Here is a 26,957-nt window from a genome sequence, read left to right on the forward strand (position 1 = left end):
GAATAAAAAAATTGTTGATATAAAATTTGGAATGGTAATTTTTTTCAAAAATTTTTAATATGGATAATAGGAATCTAAATAAATTTAATCTCCTATGCTTGTTGGTTTATTTGCTTGAAATGTAATATTACTATTGCATTGTTGAGTAAGATTTGACCGCGCGGTTAGCCTAGTGGCTTTGCGCTTCGCAACCATATGCCTGGGGAAGGAGTGTCCCAGGTTCGATTCCCGTTGTAGACGTGAGGAATTTGAGGATCTTCCTCAGGCATAGCCAAGTTAGCCGGTCTTGGGCGCGGTCAGTAGGGTTTTTTCCGCCAGTTTATCTGGCGTTTTTCATCCCGCAAACAGGCAAACCGGCCCCGTGAACTAACCTCTACAGTCAGAAATATATCCCCCCAGCGGCAGACCAGGCGACGAGTCGGTTGGGAGTAGTACTAACAGGTAGTCGCATCTAAGTAACACGTGGACCCTGCATAGGAAGCGGAAATAACGCGAAGAAGAAGAAGAAGAAGATTGTTGAGTAAGATTTCAAAAATGGAATTCTTGAATTATTCCCATATTCTGGTGAGAGAATAATTTCAGGTGTAGGCCACACACACAAATATATTGTATTATTTATTTATTTTTTTACATAGTCAGAAATCCTGTTCTAGAGACACCATGGAGCTTTTTCATTCCACTTCAAGCCTCCAATAAGCTACGAGGTGGTCCTGCACTGGCTGATGAAGTTCATTGCTCACCAAATGGTAATCACAAAGACTTATTCTTTGTGATATGAGCATTTCTCACACAGAGAATAATTCCAGCTTATCTATTGTAGAAAGAATATCTTGAAAAAGTAGAATTTAGTTAAATTCATTTTCAGTTTGATGTATTTTAACATTTGAATTAAATATGACCTAACATGTACATGGACTATATTCTGTATAGAAATGTTTCATTTAAAATAAAAATAAAGTATAAGGTATCAAATTTTCCGGGTAAGAATTTTACTCTAATACTCTTATTTGCATCATATCATATCCTTTAATAAAAAATTAAGCTCTCTCCACTGTTGACAAACCTGTCATCCTCATGTGCATACCATATAAAAAAAGAAGGTAGAAAACACTAGCTTGATATTAAACATATATTCAAATAAGATAAAATTTTATATACCTTCAACAATATCTTGATGTGCCAGCTATTATTGAGAGTACTGGCACGTATTGTACTTTTTGTATTTGTGTATTATATTGGTCAGTGAAGCCATATTTTTCATTCCTCAGTGTGCTGTGTTCAAATCCTACTATGGGCATGGAAGTTTTGTGAATGTCTTTAGATGACTATTATCATTCACTATAGGCTCACCATCCTGCTTATTGGAGGCTAGAAGTAGCTTGAAAAAAGTTCTGTATTTGATCTTTAGAGCGGGGTTTCTGACTTATTTAGCCATTAAGTTCAACTCTGATATTACTAAATATACAATATAAACTTTTGTTAGTTGGATTCACTTAAAAATATGAAGATCTCCTATAACCACTGCAAGAAAGCAACCCTTAAGCAAAGCAATTCAGCATTCAAATGTAATTTTATAATTCTCACAGTATACTGATATGTAACATGTTAAAAATCTAGTTTATTGCTAATAGTAGTAAAGCAGTAAATATTTTGGAATGATTAATTCATTCCATCTCCAGTGTTAATACATCATAGTAAATTATATTAGGCAAAATATTTTCTTACAGCTAGGATAGAATTATAAGGAAGATCTTGTACAACAATTGCCCAATAGTTCAAGTCAAGCTTAAAGAAATAAAAAAAAAAATAAAAGAAATAAGCTTAATAGTAAATGAAGATTTTTACTGTAATATTTACAGAGCTTGAAAAATTCTGTGCTGGTTCACTAATCAGGCAAATAGCTTACTAGTTTGATGTAAACCTGGGTGTTCCATGGTTACCTAATATATCATAGTCGTGTTTAATCACAGATTTAGTCAATATATGTATATATATATATAAGTTAATGCTGTGGATAGTGTTTACCCTATATAACTACCAAAGTTGAAACAAATACGTTGACTGCTTATATGTTAGTGTGTTTATTAGTATATGAAGAAAAAATTACATGAATAAAACTGACAATTAAACTCGAATTCATCTTGATTTTTTTACTTGTCGGCTAAAAATTCTCACTCATCATGAATGAGCAATGAGTACATTTTTCAAGCCCTGAATACGTATTAGTATAATAATAGTATTCAAATGGAAAGAGGAGGGGAGGAGATTCTTATATGATGATTCAACTCCATGTTTTTGTTTTTCAGAATGATGAAACCTAGCATGTATCTTTCTATATTCATGAGATTTCTGAAAATATCAAAGTTGAACTGGTTTCCAGATTTTGATATGAGTACATCTGCAAAAAGCAGTGTACTGTTTTTATTAGATTCCACAATGAATGATGTGGAAGTATGTTGTTCAGATAGTGCACAAATAATACAAAGTGAAATGTGAGGTTGTCAGATACATAAACTTAGTTAGCCAGGCAGATTAGTATGTAGTATCCAGTGAATTAGTGGATACAGTAATGTGCCATTTATACAATAATTGAAGTATAATTACATAGTGCTCTACCAGAAGTCAGTTGACGTGCAAGTGTCGATCCTTTGAAGGTCAGATAAGCAGTAGATTACTATGTTACATAGAGACAGTGTCATATAAAGAGATAAATCATTACTAAGTTTTAATAAGGGAGTACCGTGAGCAGACATATAAATACAAAATTAATAACGGAATACCTCGTGTAAAAAGATTATTTAATAGTATAATTTTTACCTTCAGTACATTTTAAGCTCAAATTAAACAATAATGGACAATTCCAAAAAAGCTCCACCTAAGTAGCTATCGTAAGATAACTAAAAAGGTCAATGAATTTCCTAACAAAAAAAAAAAAAATTATATATATAATAAAAAGTTAGGAAAGATTAGCTGATTTGTAAAGTTTTAAAAGCATGAAATACAACAGTGTTGTACATCATGAATGGTAGGTGATTTCAGTATGGTGATTTTGTTTGCTACTTCATAGAGTGAAAGATTTGTGGAAGGAAAATGAAACTGGTGTACGTGAGGGTGAGTTGAATGGCGATAGACAAAATACAAGAGTGAATCTTAGTGCGGTTGTTGCAAGTAAAGTGTGAGACAAGTGAGGGTGGGTGCATGTGATATGAGTGGCAGCAAGAATGAAATGGCAGAAAATTACTGGAGGGGGACTTCAAGTTGAAGGGTGCTGGGTCTGGTCATAGTCTCAGAGAACTTAGCAGTAACCAGTGTAGCCATACTGCCTCTGCTTGGGGAAAGCAAATATGTGGTCTTAATCTGGGAGATTTGCCAGATGTAAAATTTTCTGTTATGAAGGGGGTATATGTGGGATTACATGGTAATTATGACACTCCCCTTCCAAAACTCCCACACTACTAACATCTATTCCAAAGGGAGGGAGAGATGTTAGTAGCATGGGAAGTGTTCTAAAGGTGTTTGAAGGATGAAACAGTATCAAACTGTATACCCAGAGAGTCAGGAGGATAAATCAGATAAGAGTTGGATGGATGAATAGCATCATTAAGCAGGAGTTGCAGAAAAAGTTGGGAATTATTATTACATATGGGTGCCTCCATGGAGTCTGTAGACTCATTGTTGGAGGTCCATCTCAAAAATGTTAATTATCATTTATCAATGATAAATGATAATTAACTTTGATAATGATAATTTGCCTTGAAATCATTAACCAACAAAGCACACACAACTGAACTCTTCTAATCTATTCTACTCATTCACTACTCTCTAATCAAAAAATAGTCATCCTCAATCTCTTGCTAGTCACACCCTTACTCACTTTCTGTATATGACCTCTAGTCTTCATCACATTATTCATTTACTGAAATATTTCCTTCATATCAATCCTATAACCTCCCCACACACAACATATATCTCTATCATATCCCTCCTTTTTCTGCTGATCAACGAGTTCTGTAATCCACAAATCTTCGGTGTCTCCTTGTATGGAACATCACGCAGCCACCATCTTGATCACTCTCCTCTGAATCTGCACCACCTCATTCACATCTCCAAGAAATTCAGGCAACATTACCTATGTCAGTAATCCAGATGAGGCCTTATAAAGAGGAATGATAATAACCTGCTTATCTCTGCATGTCAGGGTATTCTTCAATAACCAGGGATAGTCATTGAAGATGATGTAGAGATTCTGCAAGATGACTTTAAATAGAGTGCAATGTGGGTAAAGCTAAATGGTTGTCAGTTTAACATGTCCACTTTAGGATGAATAGATCACAAGTTGTCTACTATATTAATCCTATGAGTTGTTTTAGGCACTTTTGCAATATTCCCTCTGAACTTCAACTCCCTATCTGCCAACATCCTCAAATCTCTGGCTTCATCAATTTCCAGGAGTACAGTTCCATCAATATGATACATAGCTGGTAATATTTTCACTCCAAAATACATAACTTTGCCACATTAAATTGACATCCATTCTTCTTTGTCTATAGCTGTTGAAGTGAGAAGAAATATGAAAATGTTCTTTCATTATGTGGCAAGATAAAAGGATGACTTTAATGAATGCTGGTGGTAGGGAGGTAACAGAAGCAAATGAAATAGTAGAATTACTGAGTGATCATTTTGCAAGTATATACTGTCCAGGTTGAGGTATTCCAGGGTATTTTCAAGGCTGAATTGAAGGTGCTTATGATATTGCAGATCCTTAATGCAAACATGGCTGGAATTAGCTGACATATCAGTGTTCGTATTATGAGAATGTGCAAGGGAATTGGTGCCTCCTTTGACTGTTATATTTGAGTTCCAGTTCTATAAAGGTGCCAAGGGAGTGGAAAGAGGGCAAAATAGTCCTGCTGCATAAAGGAGACTCCAAAACAGAAATTACAAATTATAGGCAAATCCGTATCACAGAAGTGATAGTTAAGGTATTGGAGAAGTTAGTAAAAGACAGAAGTCAGGACTAGGTGGGCAGGAATATGATACTTTATAGGGGCAATGCGGTTTTTTGAAGGATAGGTCTTTCCTAGTCTTTTGCTTCATGTTGGAGGCTTAATGGATTGTATACAGCACTCAGAAAGGATTAAAACAGAATTTAATACTTCCTATATTTCGCCTCAGTCACTGAGACATCTTCAGGGATTCCAAAAAAACTAATGTAACATATACACAAATACCACACAATACTAAGCCCAACCACATGGGTGACACTAAAGAGTCTTTTGCTTCCTTACTTTATTTTGTAATAAAGTAAGGAAGAGGGCAGACAAAGTATTATGGGACTCAGTACTTGGTCTTCTGCTGTTTAATAATATAGGAAATGATTTAAGGGAAAATATTCAGTTATTTGCTAATGCTGGGAAGAGGGATAGTCATTGAAGATGATATTGAGATTCTGCAAGATGACTTGAAATAGATTGCAATGCGGGTAAAGCTGAATGGTTGTCAGTTCAATATGGGCACTTTAGGATGAATAGATCACAAGTTGTCTACTATATTAATGGAACAAGTGCGAGAAATTAGGCCAATGGTTTGTTGGTTAATTATGGGCAGGTAGTTGAAATTTAGAGGACATATTGCAAAGGTAGCCAAAATGGCACGTCAGGTTATGTATATTGTAAAATTTTAATAAGACAACGTTTGGACCACTGCACACAGATCTAGTTTCCTGGATTTCATGAGGATAAAGTGGTGAAGAGGATCTGAAGATGAGTGACCAAGGTAAATGGAAGGTCTGTGGGCTTCAAAAACTAGCTGATAGACTAGAAGCATATGAGTTATTCAAGGGGTTTTATAGGATTGATACTGAAGACTTTTTTTTCAGTGCATCAGGAAGGGAGAAAGAGAACAAGAGATCGCCCCTTGAAATTGTACGAGTGGTTAACAAGAGTGTTGGAATTAGATTTTTTTTTGCTCAGAGGATGGTGAATAAGAATTAATGAGTTGCTAGAGATGATGGAGAGTGTGTCATTGGTTGAGGTATAAAGAGAAGTATGGTCAGGTATTGTGTCAACTATGGTTAGTCAGTTTCAGGCAAATCTTTGACTGCATGGAGATGCCCAAGAAATAATAATAATCAGTTTCCTTTTAACCGTTAATCATCTTTTCATTTCTTACTTTTTGATTCTCTGCATAAATTTTCATTTGGTTTATTATTTACCTCCTACATTATGTTTTAAACATACATGCCTTTATGCTTCTGTTTTATACCTGTTTCATGTGAGTGAAGATGCATCATTCACTAAAATATGGAGTAAGGTAAGTTCCTATTTCTTTGTCATTACCACAGTTCTCATTCCACTCCCTCATCTTAATGATATGTAATTAAATTTAATGTAAACAGTGCTGATATGTGACATATTTGCTTTGGCATATATGAGAACATTTTTTCGTGCTCTCATAAAGATTCTGAATCTATTAGTTTAAACATATTTCCTGAGTTAACATCATTGTGCTTGCAAAATCTGCTATATGCATTTCAGTGCATTTTTACAGTATAAGCAAAAACATAACCAGTTATTTTTGTTTGTTTTTAATTACGTTTACAAGTAAATTGTTTTATAGTAGAAATATAGTGGAAAGATGGTTTCAGATAGCAAGGTCCACTGTCATTGATATTACTTGATGCATTGAAAGGGTTAAAAAAAAAAAACCAGAAAAAAAAAAATTTTGACAACCACCTAAATAAAGATTTTAATATTAAAAATTCCCAATATATATATAAACTTCACTATTTATTATAGCTTTATTTTCATTTTCTGATTTGTTTTCCATCCTCTGTCTTTCTTTCATGTCTCTTCATCATTCGTCGCCCAGTGGACATTCGCCACTTAATGGCGTTACGAGGTGTGGGGAGGGGTACTATGGATCCAGACTATGATGATTATTCACATGTGCCTTCTAGGTCAGCTACTTGGTGTTGTGGAAGTTTTGCTCTGAAAACTGTGAAAAAGTTTTTGTGACATGTTTTGATATTAATGTTTATAGTGTATTGTTATTTTCATTGTAGTTGTTGGGTTAAACCAAATTTGGACACTTTATTGTGTTGTATAAAGTCTGACCAAAGGAAATTCACTGTAATATAATTAAAAATGTTTTCTATATTAAGGTTATTAAAAATGTAAAATAAAAAAAAATCCATCATCAAATAGGATTACTTATAAATTATTTACAGGAGACTCTTGCTTAATGGATTATATTCTTAAACTATCCTTAATCAAAATGTTAATTGATTTTTTCCCTGTTATAAATAATATGGGAGGCAAGTTTTTTTGTTTTTTTTTTGACCTGTCTTATTAGTTGGTGTATTATCTTGGAAACGTAACCTGAGCTTGTAAAGGTCATTGTGTGATGATTGAAAGTATGTGTGATGATTGAACTTAGCATGATTTAAATAAATTATAATACCAGAATTAACTCGCATAAAATATTATTTATTAGTATACTTTTCGCCTGAGTATCAAAGGCATCTTCAGGCGCCACCTAAGTAGCTTATGTGGTGGGACCTTTTGGGATTGTCAGTTATTGTTCTATTAGCTTTGTACTGAAGGTGCCTTTGATATTCAGGTGAAAATTATACTAATAAATAATATTTTATGTGAGTTAATTCCAGTCTTATAATTTATTTAAATATGCCTACTCACAGTATTTCCTTACTGAAACTTAGCATGAATATTGGCAGCTCTATGAATAAATCCTTTTGCAATTTTTGCTCTAAGCCATTCATTCTAAAGAAACAGAATGAACTTCTCCCCCCCCCCCCCCACACACACATACCTATTTCACACAAAACATTTTATACTTAGCTTAAGTCATTATTAGTGGCATCATAAACTTGTGCTATTAACAAGCTTAGAGGCACCAGAGATTGGTCATCTAGAACTATCCAACTGTGCCATGACTCATAACTTCTAAAAGAGAGAGAGAGAGAGAGAGAGATTTGTGCTAGAGTATTAGCACAATTCCACCCACAAATGCTGAAAACTCTGTAGCACATTATTACTTGTGGGTTATTACTAGATGGATTGTTATTATTACTGCATTATATACTGGATTGTAGGTTACTTAGTTTCTGAATCCCTTCTCCAGAAATCAGTTATATTCATAAATATGGTCTCTGAAGACCAAATATATCACTATATTATAGGCTTGACTCTGATAAGCAAAGCTGCGATTTTCCCACTGGGTAGTGAAAAGTTGTCTTCTAAAATAATATTAGTTATCCATATCATGAACCAAAATTCTCCTTAGTAGAGTAAGAATTAAAATTGCAAACATTTGAAAAGAAAGCTGTATATATTGTATTATTTTAAAATTAATATTTTTCATTATTTTTATGTTATTGCAAAAAATTAATAAATATAATAATAAATAATTGCAGCATTATGAAATTGTCATGAATAAAGCATTGTTAAGCAAGGATATCCCGTATTTTAATAATTCAGCATAATATTTACCATATTTCATACTGTTAGCCATTAGATTTAGTCATTCACAATTATGCATAACATTTACTAATTATATGCAATGCATATATTAATATTAAGAAATTTGCATGAAAGAGCAAAGAATGTATTATCATTTGATAATTTAATTTAATTCCGTTAATAGGTTATTTCCCCTCCTTAAAGTGTGCTTTAGTATGTAATTTGTGTTACCTTGATTGTATTGTGCAAAAAATTAAGATGCCAAAATTAATATTTACAGAGTAGTACAAATATCATTAGCAGTGGCATAATTATATAGCTGTAAATACCATATAAACTATACAAGAATTCTATGGAATAAAATACTAAAAATATAATAATTAAATAAAATAACAATAAAAATAATAATTCAGGCTTCTTAAAACAAAGCTTTGATATTTTAAAGAACTTTCACACATGAATTCAAGATTCTTTCTTCCCTCTCTTTTGAAACTAATAATGAACTAAGTATAAGCCAGTTGGATATTTTCTTTCAGGTTATGAACCAGAAATGTTTATACTTCAGATTCTTAAAGATTAATTACAGCCATTGTTGTCCTTTGGCAACTGAAGTTATATTCAAATTGAATAACAAGAAAGAAAAGAAAAAAACACACACACATACATACATCTTCATTCCATATTAATTAAATTTTTATTTTGTTTGCATTTAAGTATAAAGTGTTTGCAGTAGCTTAAATTGAAATGATTGCCATTACTGATGATTTTTGGAGTATAAGAGAAAAATACTTACACACCAGGCTGGTTATGGAATAAGATTATAGGATATCTTAAACTTGTGACAAGAACTCAAGAATATTATTAAAGGTATCTCCATGGAGTCATTAGACTCATCGCAGGAGACACAAACTATCAAAACACTATCTATCATATCTGTTCTTGAATTCATTTACTGACAAAGAATTCACAACTGAGACAGGCAATGTATTCCACTCATTCACCACCACCCTCCAGGCAAAAAATCTCGTTCTCATGCCCTTGTTAACCACACTTTTCCTTAATTTCCAGGGATGACCTCTTGTTCTTCCATCACTATCACACAGCTGAAACATTACCCCTGCATCAATCTTATAAAAACCTTAGTAATTTAAATGTTTTTATGATATCCCCTCTTCTCTGCCTATCAACCAACCTCTGCAATCCACGAGCTCTCAATCTATCAATGTAGGGAGCATTTTTTACATCGCCCACCAACTTAGTCACTCTCCTCTGAACCCTTTCCATAGCCTCCTCATCTCCAAGGAATCCAGGTGACCAGACCTGAGCACAGTAATCCAAATGGGGAAGTATCAACACTTTATAAAGGGGAATAATAACCTCTCTATCTCTGGATGTTAGTGTGTTCCTCAATAACCAAGTAATCCTATATACAATCTTGGATGCCTTAGCAGTGTGTCCCCCTGAACTTCATCTCCCTATCTACCAACACCCCTAAGTTCCTAGCCTCATCAATCTCTTGGAGTACCGTTCCATCAATGTAGTACACAGCTGATAATCTTTTAATCCCAAAATGTATAACTTTACACTTTTCCACATTGAACTGACATCCGTTTCCTTTTTCCCATTTTACCAGCTTATTTAAATCATCCTGCAAACTCTCAACATCAGCTTGATTTTTTATTGCACTACCCAACTTTGCATCATCAGCAAACAACTGAATATCTCCCTTTAAGCCATTTCCTATATAATTTATGTACAAATTAAACAACAATGGTCCAAGCACAGAGTCCTGAGGCACACCACTGGTCACCTGCTTCATCCTGGACTCTGCTCCTCCATACACCACCTTCTGGTATCTTTCCCTGAGCCATTCTATCCATATCACCAGTTTAGTATCCATCCCCATCTGCTCCAATTTGCACAACAGTATTCCATGGGGTATCCTTTCAAAAGCCTTAGCAAAATCCAGAAGTACCACTATGTAGCCATTTCCTTTGTCCAACTCAGATGTCATTCTATTATAAAAAGTTAATAAATTACTAAGGCAGGATCAACCTTTAACAAAACCATGTTGGCCCCTATAGAGTATCATATCCTGATCCATTCATTCTTGAATTTTGTTCTTGAACCAACTTTTCCAACACTTTTACCACCACTCCTGAGATGGTGATTGGTCTGTAATTAACTACTGCAGTCTTAGAGCCACCTTTATGCAAAGGAACTACTTTGCCTTCCTTCCACTCCCTAGGAATATACCAGAGTCCAAACTTAAGTTAAATAACCAAGTAAGAGGCGTTGACAATTCCTTTGCACATTCATGCAACACCTGAGCTGATAATCCATCTAAACTTACAGCAGTGTTCGCATTTAAATTTTGCAATATACTGAGTACCTCTGATTTCTTAACTTAAATTCTCACATTAGTTATTGCTACAGGTACAGAGATATTCTCACTTGGGTGATAGACTTTTGAAAAGTGATCACTCAGTAACTTTACTTTTACATCTGAATTGGTCACCTCGATACCATCAGCATCCACTAAGGTTATCCTTCCGAATTCATTCTTCCTTTTACTTGTCACATAGTGGAAGAACCATTAATCTCCTTGGCTAAGGTCTTCTCATAATCTGATTTAGCTTTTCTTACTATGCTGGTAACCATCCTAGCTTGAGCCTTGTACTACTCATGGGTGTACTGATCACCTTTCTCCTTGTAAATTCTCCATAACATTTTATTTTTTTGCAGATCAAGCTTGATACTCTACTCATCCATCTAATGCCTACCTTGTTTGTCTTCCTGACCATGGGGACACAATCTGTTATTATCTTCCTCAGATACCCACTGATTTTATCCCATGCACTGCTAACTTCTTTCCTCCTGCAATATATTCTGCCATGAGACTGCTGCAATTATAACAAGCTTCACTCCGAAGCTTGTTATAATTACGTAACCTGTAGTTCCGTATATACCCCTTCTTAAGAGAGAAATCCACAAATTTTGCAACCTCCCACATGATTACTCTCACTAACTGGAGGTAACAAGGACACCTTACTTATGCATATATCCTCTGAACCAAGACCAGGTCCAACACTCTCACACCACGTGTCCCTTCTGTTATGTGCTGTTACAAGTAATTATCTCATAGAAGATGTATGAATTCCATTTCCTTTTTGCCACGTGATATTTTCCTTCCAATTGATATCACCTTAATTAAAATCCCCCGTAATAGTCACTAACCCTGCACTCATTGCACCAATTTGCTGACGCATGAATTCAATATCACCCCCCTGGCCTATTGCAGCAAATAGATAACAATAAGATTATAAATCCTGGATATTAAAATATTTATGGATGTTGATGAAAATAACCAGAACGAACAAAAAAAATTAATAAAATTAATCGAATGAATCAGTATTCTCCACAACTTTAATTCCTTTGGAAACATTTTCCAGCAGCAGAAAATCAAAACTACAGAGTATGATGAACAAATTGTACTTTGTAGTTTATTCCTTCCTCCTTTTCCAATAGAATGATCCAGAATATTTGTGCACCTTTATAAAACCACAATAAATGAAATAATGCTTTGCATATATATCTTAAGGATGTCCATTTTGTTCTGAATTCATCCATACTGATTTGCTCTTCTTGAGTTTTGCATTATTACTTTTCTTATGTTTGCATTATTTTTCTTTAATGTGTTGTAAATGACATTAGATTTCAAAATAGTGGCATCATCATCATCAAATTCCTGCCATGTACCCTCAAGGGGTGTACAGGATATGATGATAGTACTACATGAAAAATTTACATCATTACTAACTTCCTATCTACAATTTTCCTCCAGATCAGTCTGTTACTTGTCAAGACTCCAACATTATCAGATCTTATATTTCTATCACCCATGACTATGTTAATATGATATTAACATAGTCATGGGTGATTTCAATGCTAAAGTTGGGAAAGGTAGAAGTGGAGATGTAGTTGGCAAACATGGACTGGGCACAAGAAATGAGAGAGGTGACCGTCTTTTTCAATTCTGCCAGGAAGAGGAGCTAATAATCACAAACACATGGTTTAAGCTACCACCTCAAAGATTGTATACTTGGCGATCACCACAGGATAATAATGGGAATATAGTCAGAAACCAAATTGATTACTTACTAATTAATCAACGATTTCGAAGTTCTATAAAGAGTACAAAAACCTATCCTAGTGCAGATATTGCTTCTGATCATAACCTACTGGTGGCAGAGTTACAACTTAGACTGAAAGCTATGCTTAAGAAACATCAACAAAAAAGGTTTGATTTGGGAAAATTAAAAAACAGAGATAGGAAGCAAATTGAGTCAAGATCTGAATCAAGAGCTAGCACTTATCAAGAATGATGACATCATGAGGGTTGATGAATCGTGGGACAAATTGAAATCTGTCTTCATAGAGAAATGTACCAATACCTTATGTCCTAATAGAGCAGTAAAAAAGAAAGATTGGATGACTGATGAAATTCTTTCTCTCATGGATCAACGCAGATCATATAAAAATCATAATCCAACAAAATATACAGAGGTTCAGAAAATTATTAAACACAAGATCAAAAAAGCAAAAGAAATCTGGATGAATGAAAAATGTAAAGAAATAGAAATTCTACAGGAAAAACATGACAATTTTAATCTACACAAAAAGATGAAAGAGACCTCAGGTATATATAAGAAAAAACAATTCTGTATCCTTCGAAACAAAAAGGGAGAAATTATATCCAAAAAGGATGACAAAATACAAGAATGGGTGAAATATATAGAAGAACTCTTTACTGATGACAGACAGAACCCAGAAAATACTTATGAACATATGGAAGGTCCATGCATTCTAAAATCAGAGGTAGAATGTGCATTGAACTCAGCTAAAAATGGTAAAGCCCTAGAACCAGATAGAATACCGGCAGAAATAGTAAAGTTATTAGAAGGTGACAACATTAACATATTAGTAAAGCTATTTAATAAGATCTACGATACAGGCATAATCCCTCAAGACTGGTTACAGTCAACCTTCATCATGCTACCTAAAAAAGTAAATGCAAAAAATTGTAATGACTATAGAATGATCAGCCTAATGAGTCACGTTCTCAAAATGTTTCTGAAAATAATTCAAAAAAGAATATACAGAAAATGTGAAGACACCATCAGTGATACCCAATTCGGCTTTAGAAACGACTTGGGAACAAAAGTGGCCCTTTTCTGTTCTCAGATCTTATTTCAAAAATGTATTGACCAAAACAAGGTAATATTCATTTGCTTCATCGACTTCAAGAAAGCATTTGACAAAGTCCAACATGCTAAAATGATTGTACTATTAAAAAGAATTGGATTAGATGGTAAAGACATCAGGATCATTGAAAACTTATATTGGAACCAAAAGGCTTCTGTTCAAGTTGATGACATTATTACAGACTCCATTAACATCAAACGAGGAGTAAGGCAAGGATGTGTGCTGTCACCTCTTCTTTTTAACATCTACTCAGAAGCCATATTTCAAAAAGTCTTGGAAGGAAGAAAGGAAGGGATTAGTGTAAATGGTGAAATCATCAGTAACATCCGATATGCCGATGATACAGCTCTTCTGGCTGACAATATTCAGGATCTTCAAAATCTTTTGGAGCTAATAAATGCAGAGAGTGAAAAAATGGGATTAAAAATAAATATCACCAAAACTAAATTCATGGTCATAAGTAAGAAACCAATTCTTAATTTAGCACTTTCTTTAAATAGGAAACAAATAGAAAGAGTGGCAAAGTTTAAATATCTCGGATGCTGGTTAAATGAAGACTGCAATCCAGAAATGGAAATAAAAGTTAGAATTGAAATGGCAAGAAAAAAGTTTCTCTTGATGAAATCAACACTGTGTAACCACAGTTTAAGCTTAGAGTACGCATGGTTAAATGCTATGTATGGTCTGAACTGCTGTACGGTGCAGAAACTTGGACCTTGAAGACAACATCAATAAAAAGACTTGAAGCTTTTGAGATGTGGTTATACAGACGAATGTTAAAAATCCCATGGACAGCAAAAACGTCCAATCAGGAAGTACTGAAACAAATGGGGAAATCACGTGAACTTCTAGATACCATAAAAAGAAGGAAAACTGCATATCTTGGTCACCTACTTCGTAATGAAAAATATAAGATACTTCAATTGATTATAAAAGGGAAGATAAATGGAAGAAGAGGACAAGGAAGATGAAGAAAATCTTGGCAGGCAGATATCAGACAGTGGACTGGTATGAACTCTGAGAGATTGCTCAGAATAGCTGAGAATCGCTCAAAATTTGCCAAGGTGGTCGCCGACCTCCGATAGGAGATGGCACTCAAAGAAGAAAGATATTTCTATCGTCTAAGGCACTTCGTACCGTATCAATCCACCTATATCTTGGTCTTCCTCTGGGTCATTTTGCTGCCAACCTGGCAGAGAACACTTGTTTTGCTAATCTTTCTTTGCCCATTCTGTTTAAGTGACCATACCACCTGAGATTAGCTCTACTAACGCATTCCTGGATGCTGACAATGTCAAGTTCTTTCCTAATATCCTCGTTTTTAATATGATATTGCCATTGATGCCATCTGTTCACGCTTAATAATCTTTCTCAGGACTCTCATATCTGCTCTCTCTAGTTTTTGGCCAAGTGTTTTAATTCTGACCCAGCTCTCAGATCCATAAGTTAAAACTGGTTTGAACACTGTCTTGTATACAGCTAATTTAGTGTTCCGACTAATTTCTCTCTTATTCCCATATGAATTTATTCAATTGACTTCGTACCATACTAGCTTTGCTGATTCTGTTGTCTATTTCTATATTTAATTTACCATCTTCAGTAAAAATCGTGCCTAAGTAGGTGAAATGTTTCACTTGTTCCACAGGTTCTCCATTCACAACACAGTTGACATTTTCAATGATTCTGCCTATTTTCATTATCTTTGTCTTTTTACTGCTGACCTTCATACCATATATATTACAACAGTTATTCAATTTAGTCAGAGAATCTTGCAGACTTGTAGCGGATTTATTTAGAAGTATAACATCATCCGCATAAAGCAAAGAGCTGACATTAAGATCTCCAATTTTGATATCATGTTTAATACCACTTTCCTTCATACTGTGATCCATATAGATAATGAATAACACAGGGGATAATGTACATCCTTGTCTCACACCAGATTTAACATTAAACCATCTTCCTGTACGTCCTTCAATTCTAACTGCTGACTTACAACTCAGATAAAGACTAAGTATTGCTTGATATAATGCCCCATTGACACCATATAACTGTAGCATATTGAATAGCTTCTCTCTTGGCACCTTGTCATATGCCTTTTCCAAATCGACAAAACTTAAATACAGATCTCTGTTGTATTCCCATGCTTTCTCAACTATTTGTCGTAAATTGAAGATCTGATCCTGACAGCCTCTATTTGGCCTGAATCCGGCTTGTTCTTCACCAAACTTTTCTTCCAATTCTTCTCAACCGTTTCTCAAGTATACTTGCATAGATCTTGCCAGGAACACTCAGTAGGGAAATACCTCTGTAATTTTCACATTCAGTTTTATTTCCCTTTTTATATATGGGTACTATGAGAGCTCTACTTCAATCATTGGAAATTCGTCCCTCTGTGCAGGCTTTTTGAACTATGCAGTGCAGCCACTGTAAGACTCTTATACTGCCATACTTCTGTATTTCTGGTCAAATATCATCTAGTCCTGCTGCCTTTCCACATTTCAAGCCTTTGATGGCTTTTTCTACCTCAAGTATGGATATGTATTCCTGACTGCATGCCTGGTCAGTGTTTTTTATCACTGTGCCATCATCACTGCTTGTTTCATTTATCCGTTTTTCAAAGTAATTACTCCATACTTCAAGGATATCTTTTTCTCGCATTTTCATGTCACCTTTATCATCTCTAACTCCTTTTACAGCACTCTTTCCTCCATTCCTAAGCTTCTTCAACAACCTCCAGAATATTTTGCCACCTTCTTGATATTTATTTTCTATATTCTTGCCAAAGTCCTCCCATGACTTTTGTTTAGCTAGTTTTACACAGTGTTTAGCATTCTTGCATTTGTCTCTGTATTCTCTAAGAGCACAAGCTGACTTATTTGACAGGAACTTTTGATATGCTTTCTTCTTTTCCTTCACTGCCAAAGACCAATGTATCCTGTTGGATACATTGGTCTTTGCACCATTCCTGTGGAATCTTCCTTGTTCTGAGACTCATTAACCAGCCTGGTCAAAGGAATGGCCATTTCAGCTGAACACTCTTTTAGCACCTGCTGATATCCCATCAGTCCCTATTGCTGAATTCATATTCAGTTTCTGCAATAGCTCTAATGCACCTTGTCCTCATACACCTGAGTTTCTTCATCCAGTGAAGAGGTAGTAGTAGTGAGCTCAGTGTTGCATACACCAGGTTGATAGCTTTTAACAAAATCGGCACTCATTAGTTGAGCAATCTCTTCTGCATCTTCAACCCTCATGCCATCTGCATTTAGAAGAGTTTATTCTTTTGTATTCATTCTTTGTTTTACTTGCAGCATATTGATAGAATTCTTGTGGGTTGTCTTTAGCATGTAGAGCCAGTTTCTTTTCATACTCAGACTGTGCTTTCTGTACAACAGTTGTGACTGTTCTAGCCTGCTACTTATAATTTTCATAATGCACATCATCCTTATGTACACGGTATTCCTTCCACATCATCCTTTCCTTACGAATCTCTTAATAAGATTACACATCATTTGACTCATACTCTATTTATTCTTCGAACTCTCGGGACACATTATGATATCACATCATTAAATGCTTCCCGTTCATTGTTGATATTCCCATCCAGCAACCGAACCCATTCCACTGAACTCAGTATACTCCTCAGTTGGTCATAATTTCCTGCTTTGTAGTTCAACAACCCTTTTTCTGAATGAAACATTCATAAACTTAGTCACTTCCCAAGTGAGACCACATGATCACTGTCACCAGCCGGAGGCAGAATAGTTACACCTTTAACTGAAACTCCCTCTGACAATATAATCAAATCTAACACTCTTTGACCTAGAGTTCCTTCTGTCACATGCTGCTTGAAAAAGTTGTCCCGCAACAGCTCAATAAATGCATTTTCATGGTTCTCATGAGATTCTGCTGCTACCCATTCAATAGATGGATAATTAAAGTCTCCTATTATGATTACTCTTTTTGCTCTTATCTTGTCTATTTGGTGATGCATTTTATCACTAGCAACTGATCCACCAGGTCTGTAACAACACCCCACTATGTAATTGATCTTGTTAAATTCCACCTCACACCAGATGGCTTTAAACTCACTGCCACATGAAATACTGTTAGTAGTAGTAGTAGTAGTACTACAATCATAGGTCTCAACTCTAACTGGATTCAAGTTATCTGATATCATTAGCAGCATGCCTCTCCTCTGTATCCTTACTAAAAATAGTGTACCCTTTGCACTTGATACCAGTTATTCTGTGGATTTTAATTAGCATCCTGAAGATTTTTACAAATAAATGCTAATAAGATTCTTCTTTCTTTCCAGTTTGTAGCCCCTGCATTTGCAGTAGTAACATGTTGCAGCTTCTACAACCATTTTTTGTGTAAAATAGCCTTTTATTTATTTAGGGAAATAATCAGAATATCAGGGAAGTAAATGCTGGGCACTTGTATCTTACATATTGAGGGTGAAGAGGATTGCATTCCTATGACATTCACAATGTAGAACCTTTAGTACTATACCAGCAAATATAGTGAAGGGCTTGATGGACATGAAGACACTTCATTTCAGTGATGCTGAAATGAAGTAGATTAAACACAAGAGAGGAGTAGCAATTTGTGAGCCACGTAATCACACATGTGGAACTATGCCAGAACTAGTAAATATGCTTTATTTTGAAACAGATGCATATTTTCCATCTGAACATCACTCTGATATTCTCTTACTGTTGAATCTTCAAAATTTCTTTCCCTTGACATATAATGGTGGATAATACATAAATTACTGTACACACACATTTTTTTGTAAAGCAAAACAATATAATACAAATAATAACAGCCTGTTATTGGAATGAGTTATGATAGTAGAAAAAGATTATAGCCAGTGATAGGCTCTTTTAAGCATTTGTAACAGTTACAGTTTCTGACTGTAACTGTTACAAATGATGTATGATGGATTTATTAAGCTCTTATTCTGTAATGAAAAATCTTTATATGCTTAGTAGTAACAAAAATAAGTTATAGTGCCTAGCAAAAAAAAAAGCTGGAGAATAGCTGTCATGTGATAACAAGTTGGACCACATCTGGCTTTTAAATCTGTTTCTCCACAGTTATTCATAGTGGTATAAAAAAAAAAAAAGTACTGCATTTCATCCAGATGAATTTGGAATCATTTTTCTAACAGTAAAAGCATATTTCATAAGTGAGGAAGTGAATCATACAGTTACTCCATCTATATGTTCACCGGGCATCCACAGATACCGTGTGGTCATTCTGATGCTCTGTGATGTGCCACACCAAGCCTCTCCATATAGTCCTGTTGTATGCTTTTCTGGCAACTTCAACTCTCTGAAGATCAGTCACTTCACACACACCATCCATCCATCTCATTGATGGTCTTATCTCCCCTTCCTCTTTTTCTAGGAACTTTACCTTCTATTACTGTTCTGAGAAATCCTTCCTTCCTTTCGATGTATCCAAAATCCAGATGAATTTGGAATCATCTGCTGTTGCCTTATATACTTCTCTATAATATTCCACATCATTGTTGATATACTACAGGGCTTTATGATCCACATTCAGTGAAATGGCCTTGGCTTTCATAATCTTAAATTATTGAAATAAGATGGTTATTTCATCATTCTCATCACTCTCAGAAACACTAGTTTCTGGGATGAGAACCTAGCTACCTTTATGTGAGACTGGTTAACTCGCCTTCACTTTAAACTTTATAAAGATGCATTGTGATCTAGATAGGATGTGAATCCTGGTCTTCCTGATCAAAGGACATTGTCAATACGGACTGAGCTGTGGAGGCAGAATATTTCACACACACACACACACTGAATTCTATCCGATCATTCTTGAAGCTTTCTAGTTCAAAGGTAATTTTGAAGGTGGTATTGCTGTCATTGGATGTACATGGTCAGATATGAGGTTAAAAAATCAAAAAGCATTACAGCATGTGATCTGCTCTGACAAAATAAACTTGTGAGATCAAATTCTCCACCACCAATCTGAAGCAAAGGTGTGCATGCCAAATCCAAAGTTATGTAGTTATCAAACTCCAGCCTTATTATCATTGTGGATGAGCAAGAATTTAGATTCATAGGACCACACACCTATTGTCAGTCAGCATCAAAATCTTGTGTTCCAACAGTCAGTAAGACTTACAACATAAATATAGACTGTGTATTGCTCATTATAATTCCCAGAATTGTTAGTCTTCAATTCTGCTTATGCTGAGTTTGAATTTGTTTCAGAGATAACTTTTGCTGTTTTGACCTGGCTCCCTGATAAAAAACAGCATAAGCTTTGTTTAACCAGGTGATGTCTGGTTAAATTAATTTTTGGTTTGAATTTTGGAATGCCAGTATGACATTCCACCATAATCAGCATTTTGTTCTGAATTTAAGCCAATAATCTTCTTCAGCTTGCTGAACCTCTAAGGTTCTTTGCTGCATATACTAACTACTTCCATTCCTTTCTGTCTTGAGCTTTTTCATTCCAGTTCTGGATTCCCATCTCAGCTAAGTCTTTTTGGAAATTATCTTCTAGAGCAGTGATGAGCAACCTTTGTTCTTCAGTGAGCCACAGTTGAAAACCTAATATCCCATATGGGCTGCAATGAACACAGTATTAAATACTTGAATATATTAATAAAAAAATTTTAATTTATGGAGTGGGATTAGTTATTTTCGACATAGATTTACAATGAAAAGATTTTTTTAATTTGATTTACTTTTTATTAGTAATACTTTTAATATATACACAGGTATACGTACATAGTTTTTTTAATCAAAAGAAATTAAATAGCTGCTGAAATTTAATTAATGAGATAATTTTTAATTTTCATTTATGAAAAGAGTTGTTCACACAGATAAGTACTACCAAATAAACTCATTATTTGCCTGGAATGGGTAGCCAGCAATGGAAATTTATCAGGACCAAAATAACTCTTATAAGAGTCAATGCCTAACATTTTGAAACTTACTTCAGTGTTGCTTTACAAATCGATTATTTCCATTGGAAATTCTTCGGGAATCCTTTCCACATCTATATTAAAGGGTGATGAGAAAATATCAAAATTAATTTCATTTTCACGTAAGTTTTTGAGCTGTGAACTGAATTCTTCTCTGTATTTCCTCTGCATATTTTTTCATTTCAGGTGGATTTTCTTTTCTCAAAATTGGAAAACAAGCCATATTATTAGATTCCACTTGCTGATTCCAAATTTTTAGTTTATTTTCAAAGGTATTTTATTGAACATTTCAATAATAAGTTTGTTCTGTCCTTGAAGCTTTACATTTAATTCGTTCAAATGTTGAGTAATGTCAATGCAAAATGCAGAGTTGCACATCAGTCTTTGTCATTAAATTCTGGAAATGGGCCCTCTTTCATCTCCAAGAATAACATTTGCTCTTCAAATCGTACACACGCTTAAGCATTGTGCCACCAATTAATCATAGAACCTCAATGTTAAAAAGGATATCGCCATATTCGCTTTCCATATCTCTCAAAAATTCCTTAAATCCGCAATGATTCATTCCTCGATCTAAAAAAAATTACAATTTTAATGATCAGTGGAACAACATTGGGCATTTTCAAAACTTTTGCACTCAAGTTTTCTTGGTGCAAAATGTGATGAGAAATAATTATTTCGCGTCCTGTTAATCTTTTATGTCTCTGGATAATAATCCTGACAGACCAACATTCATACCAGACATGCTCGAGCTCCATCTGTTGTTATACTGACAATCTTTTCTTTTGGGATATTTAATTGATTAAGAACAATTTTCAGTTCCCTGTTTGCCGGCAAAGGTTGGTCAATTGGTAGAGCCTGTGCTACTAATGGCTCATGCAAAAAGTTAAGCATGTTTTAGCGTGATTAGTAGTTGGAAGGGAATCAATTATTCATTGCTGTTGGCACACTCTCCCTTGATGAGTCTGTGGACTCCCTTGAGGTGTCACATAATAATAATAATTATATATATCTTTTCCAGTAGTAGTTCCTTTCAATGGAACTAAAGATGCAAATTCTTTGGTGATGTTAAAACTAGAATTTCTGTTCCTCTCAAAAAGACAAGAAGTCGTGCCATATCACTTAATATCACAACTTATCTTAACTTAATATCACTCCAAAGCAATCCATTCTAACTTAGAAATATTTCCCTGCAAAATTTCCTCAATACTACTTTGCAAAAGATCGTCAATCCTTCTTGCGATTGTAAATCACGACAAGCTGATTTTTGAAATTGTATCTTTTTTTATCAGGGAAAGTAATATCTGCTTTCCCTGATAGTAAAAGAATGCTAGTGAGCATTCTTTTACTATTTCTCCATCAGAGAATGATTTCATTTTTTTTGCCAAAATCTGACTAACAACGTAGTTTGCATGAGCTGCAGTATCTGCGGTTAATGAAGCAGCTCTAAATACATTTTGCCATTGTTCGAGATTTTTTTGCACTTGATTCACTTTGTCTTTGTGCAACTATCCTTGCAAATTGTCAAATTTTGAAGAACGTTTAGTTTTATAATACCTCTTGATGTTATATTCCTTGAGAACAAATATCTTTTCATAACATATCAAGCAAACAGCATAGTCTTTTATGCAAGTAAAAAAAAATAGTCACATGTCCATCTTTTATTAAACTGACATTTTTGTCCTCAACTTTGCATTTTCTAGATTTTGAACTCATTGATTAAACACAGGGTTCTGTTTGCAATAAAAAAATAAAAATAAATAAATAAATAAAAAATTGTAAAGAGGCAATTTTTTGAAAGAAATAATTATATTACCGTTATAAATTTATAATTTGCTTAGGTTTTGAAACAATTTTTATCAATAAGTTTATTCAAGAATAATGCAATTATTTTCATATATCACAATCAGAACTATCATCGCGAGCAAATATTTTTCACGTGACTTCTTAATGTATGCTTCATATTGATAACACATTGTGCCTTTTGCCAAAATTTTTACACTTCAATTAAATGAAGTGCAACTTTTTGGTAGGCTGCAGGTTAGTAGTTGGAGGGCTGCATACGACCTGCAGGTCATGGGTTGCTCATCACTACTCTAGGGCATCTCAACCTACATTCTCTAATTTCATCAACTAGAAGTGGGATCTATAGAGTTCATATAGTTTTTGATATCTTCTCCATTCACCTGTTGTGTTATCTCTTTTGTCAGTTGCCTTCTGAGGATTTTATTTTCAAGGATCTACAATGCATCTCAGTCTGTTTTGCTCCAGGTTTCATTAAACAATAGGTCTAATGACAGTTGTGTACATTTCTGTTTTAACTCTGATAGAATTTTGGAAGATGGTAAATGATGTTGTGAATGATAAGATCTATTGGAGGCATGTATTGTAGCTTTTATTTCTTTACTAATTTTATTATCTAGAGTAATCAATGTTCCAAGATATTTGAAGAAGGCAGCACTTTTAAATTTTAGGTTATCAATGATAAACTGGTCATCTTCCCTATGATTGTGATTTCTGCATACATTTAAATATTCAGTTTTATCCTGGTTAATTTGTAATTATAGTTTTTCAGCATTTTCTCCAACCGTATATCCCCTCCTTTCCTGTATTAGGCCCGCCCTAGTGGCCTGTTACATTCGTATTAGGCGTGGCCTATTATGATTTGAAACCGCAACCACATCGAGGATAAGGTGGTTAGCCCTATGCCTCCTGAATTTTTATTGTTACCTTCTAAGGACAAACTCTCACCTTTGATGTTGCCTGGCATTTATGAGATTCCATGCTCATGCAAATTATCTTACTTTGGACAGACAGGTAGGTCTGTTCAGAAATGCATCTCGGAACATCAAGACCACATTCGTCTTTTTAAACCGCAGAAATCTGGCCTCTCTCAACACGGAATTGAAAATCCAAACCATAGGATCCATTAGGAAAAGTCTAAACTTTTACATAGATCTTTATATAAACATGAACGTTTATACAAAGAAAGTTCTGACCCTACTACACAGACCAAACTTAAACTGCAGCGACGTTCTTACTATTCCTAAAGTATGGGAAATTGTCATACAAAATTGTGTTAAATAATTTTTTTTTTTTTTTTGTACTACTTTATGCACGTTTAATGATTCTATTGTAATCATGCGCCCTAACTGTATGTTATTCCTATTATTGTTTAAAACTACTGTACTGATGATGTCCTGAGATACTTAGGATGAAATATTTACAATTAAATAATTTTCACTGTGGTTAATACGTGTGTTTCTTTTAATTATGATCACACCACAGGTTTCGTTATTTAAAAAAGTCTGTAGATGTGTGTGTGTTCATGGGGGCCCTTTTGCCTGTTTTGGGGTGTGATGAAAAACCAGAGTTTCCGGGTGAAAAAAACCCCTTACCTACATATGAGACCTGCTGGCTCACCTTTAGTCGAAGGAGAACAGATAAAGTTCCTCACATCTTGAATGGGAATTGAACCCAGTTCTTTCTGACAAAGGGCTTGGTCTATACCAATTGAGCTACGGAGGCTCTCCAACTATATATATCATCTGCATATCCTAATATTACTGTTCTGTTTATGTTACCTTTTACAATTTCTCTAATACATTTTTGTAATGCTAAATTTAAAATTATGGGCAAAAGGACATCTCCTTGTTTTACTCCTGTCTTAATGTTAAAAGGTTCTGATCTAATTCCGTTAGCTAATACTATACTTTGGCTGTCGGTGGTGCAAATTTTGATTAAATGTATTATCTTGAGGTATTCCTAGTTCATCTAATATTCCCCAAAGGCCTTCTCTATAAATGCGGTCATATGCTTTTCTAACATCTATAAATAAAATATGGACCTGCAGATTATATTTCCATTTTTTTTCCAGTATCTGTCCAAGTGTAAAAATTGGTCAACTGTTGATCTGTTTCTTTGGAATCCTGCTTACTATTCACTTATATTTTCTTCACCATAAGGTAAGATTCTTTTTATGTTGAATTGGATACACAATCAATCACACCATCACCCTTCTCAACAATATGGTATCTTAAAAACACTGACCGATAGAGCTAGAGCAATTTGTTCCAATGACGTCGCTCTCACTGCTGAACTTTCTCACCTGTGTCACACCTTCCTGACCAATGGCTATAACCCCCATAAGATAGATAAAATACTAAATGCTACCCCAAAATCCCCCCCCCCTATCTACCACAGAAGACTACAACAAAACTATCACCCTCCCATACATTAAAGGCACATCTCAAAAGATACCTAGGGTGCTTAACAAACACCAACTATGCACCGTATTTAAACCTTTTGTGAAATTGGCAACTCTCATCCATTCACCTAAGGACAGATTCACTCCTTTATCACATCCAGGAGTCTATGAAGTGCCCTGTTCATGTCATCGAGCTTACTATGGACAGACAGGAAGAACTGTGAACATCCGCCTCAGTGAACACAAAAAATATATCTGGCACTTTCGCTATGGCAAGTCGGGTCTGGCAGACCATGCTTTGGATACCCCCGCACACAGGAACAATTGGAAAAAAACAAAAGGACTGCACAGAAGCTTCTACAAGTCAGAGAGGTTGTTCCTGGAATCAACAGAAGCCTTAAAACATACTCCAAACCTCAACAAGTATGGCTGTATAAATCTACCAAAGATTTAGGAGACAGTCATCCCAAGACCAAATTAATTTTTTTTCAAAACTTTCAAAGTCTACTAATTGGACTAGTATTTTTTAAAACTTCGGACTACTGGTTTTTTTTTTTAACTTAGATGGTGCCTAATTAGGACTTTAGTCTTGTGTTGCATGCTGCAATTACTTATACTAGTCCCATTGTTACACCGGATTGTGGTTGTCTCGCTGTTATAACAAACTTTGTGTGCTCTGAAGATGCTGGATATAATACCAGCGAAATATTAGCTTTTAAGTTAATAAATAGTTATTTACTTATCAATCTGTGTTCGCATCAATACCGTTAAAATCCATTTCAACATGTGTGACGAACATATAAGCCTTTCCACATGGTTAAGATTCTTTTTAGTATAATATTAGATAAAATTTTGTAGCCTCTGACAGTAAATGATATCTCTTGTTTCCCTTTTTTATATAGGAATGATTAGTGATTCTTTCCATTCTGTGGGTATCTCTTCTTTTTTCCCATATTAAATTTACCAGCTTATGCATATGAAAGGTTAATTCACATCTCCCATATTTATTGAGTTTGGCTACTGTTTCATCAGTTCCTTGTTGTCTTTGCTAGTGAAGGTTTAGATATTTCTGAGTGACAGGTATGATAAGTATTCTGTTTTAAAGACTAAGAAGGTTCATCACAATTTAGAAGCTTGTTAAAGTACTCTCTCCACCTGTTTGCTATTTCATGTCTAGTGTTTGTCTATTGCTATTGTTGGTTTTGGATGTGGGCAGCCTGTTTTTTAGTTTTTAATTTCATGAAAAAAATGTTTAAGGTTATTGACTGTAAGGTATTCTTCAATCTGTTCACATAAATTTTTTTTTCTGTTGTCTGATTATTTTATTGGCTACCTTGTTGCTCTTTTTGTATTTCTGTGTGACATGAATATCATTTGGGTAATTAAACCAAATGCTTCTTTTTTTTTTCTTTACTGCCAGTTCACATTCTTCATTAAACCATCTTTTTATGCTGTATTTTATTTTGAATTTCAATTGAATTTTCTTCTGCTACTTTTATGCTATTCATGATACGATTCAAGATGTTTTCAATATTTACATTTCCTTCCAGCTGCATATTTTTCAATTTCTATTTTAATTGACACTCATATTTTGTTTTCTCTTCAGTTTTAACTAGTTTGTTTTAATACTGTATCTCATTCGATTTGCATGTGCGGATGAATGATGATGATGAATAAGCCAGTACAGAATATAATTTGATCCAGATTCCTAGCCCATCCTTTTCATTCACTATTGAGGTGGACATCTACCAGTGGAGTGTACCATGAAATATGAGAATTTGACATTAAATCAGAAGCTCCAGTTAGTTCTCCACATTCTTGAAAGCCTGTCTGGAGATCTCTTATCCAGCTTTGACCTTAAATGACCATATCATTAATTTTAGTTTGACTTGCATACTGAAATTGCTGATAGTAATGGAAGGGGAGAAGAGAGTCCGTTTTTTTTTTTTTTTTTTTTTTTTTAACTTTTTGTATATTTACTATCTATCAATATACTGAAGAAATTTGCTAAAATTTGAGTGAAAGTAAT

The 26,957-nt window shown here is 34.5% G+C and overlaps 1 protein-coding gene across 6 annotated transcripts in view; it reads left to right on the plus strand.

Annotated features, from left to right (window-relative positions):
• Nucleotides 1–26,957, plus strand: part of RtGEF (Rho-type guanine nucleotide exchange factor) — a 334,719-nt gene that overhangs the window by 231,497 nt on the left and 76,265 nt on the right. Inside the window, exon 16 of one of the 6 annotated variants that reach the window (XM_090411133.1) lies at nucleotides 6,871–7,237. The exons of the other annotated variants lie outside the window; for them this stretch is intronic. Within the exon in view, the coding sequence (XP_090267259.1) occupies nucleotides 6,871–7,016 (146 nt within the window). The 3' untranslated portion in view covers nucleotides 7,017–7,237. Of the gene's footprint in view, nucleotides 1–6,870; nucleotides 7,238–26,957 lie in introns of those variants that run through there. 6 annotated transcript variants of the gene reach the window in all.

This window comes from Typopeltis vanoorti, chromosome 21 (assembly GCF_054136105.1).
Source record: "Typopeltis vanoorti isolate ZY-2024b chromosome 21, IOZ_Tvanoo_1.0, whole genome shotgun sequence".
Taxonomy (NCBI): Eukaryota; Metazoa; Arthropoda; class Arachnida; order Uropygi; family Thelyphonidae; genus Typopeltis; species Typopeltis vanoorti.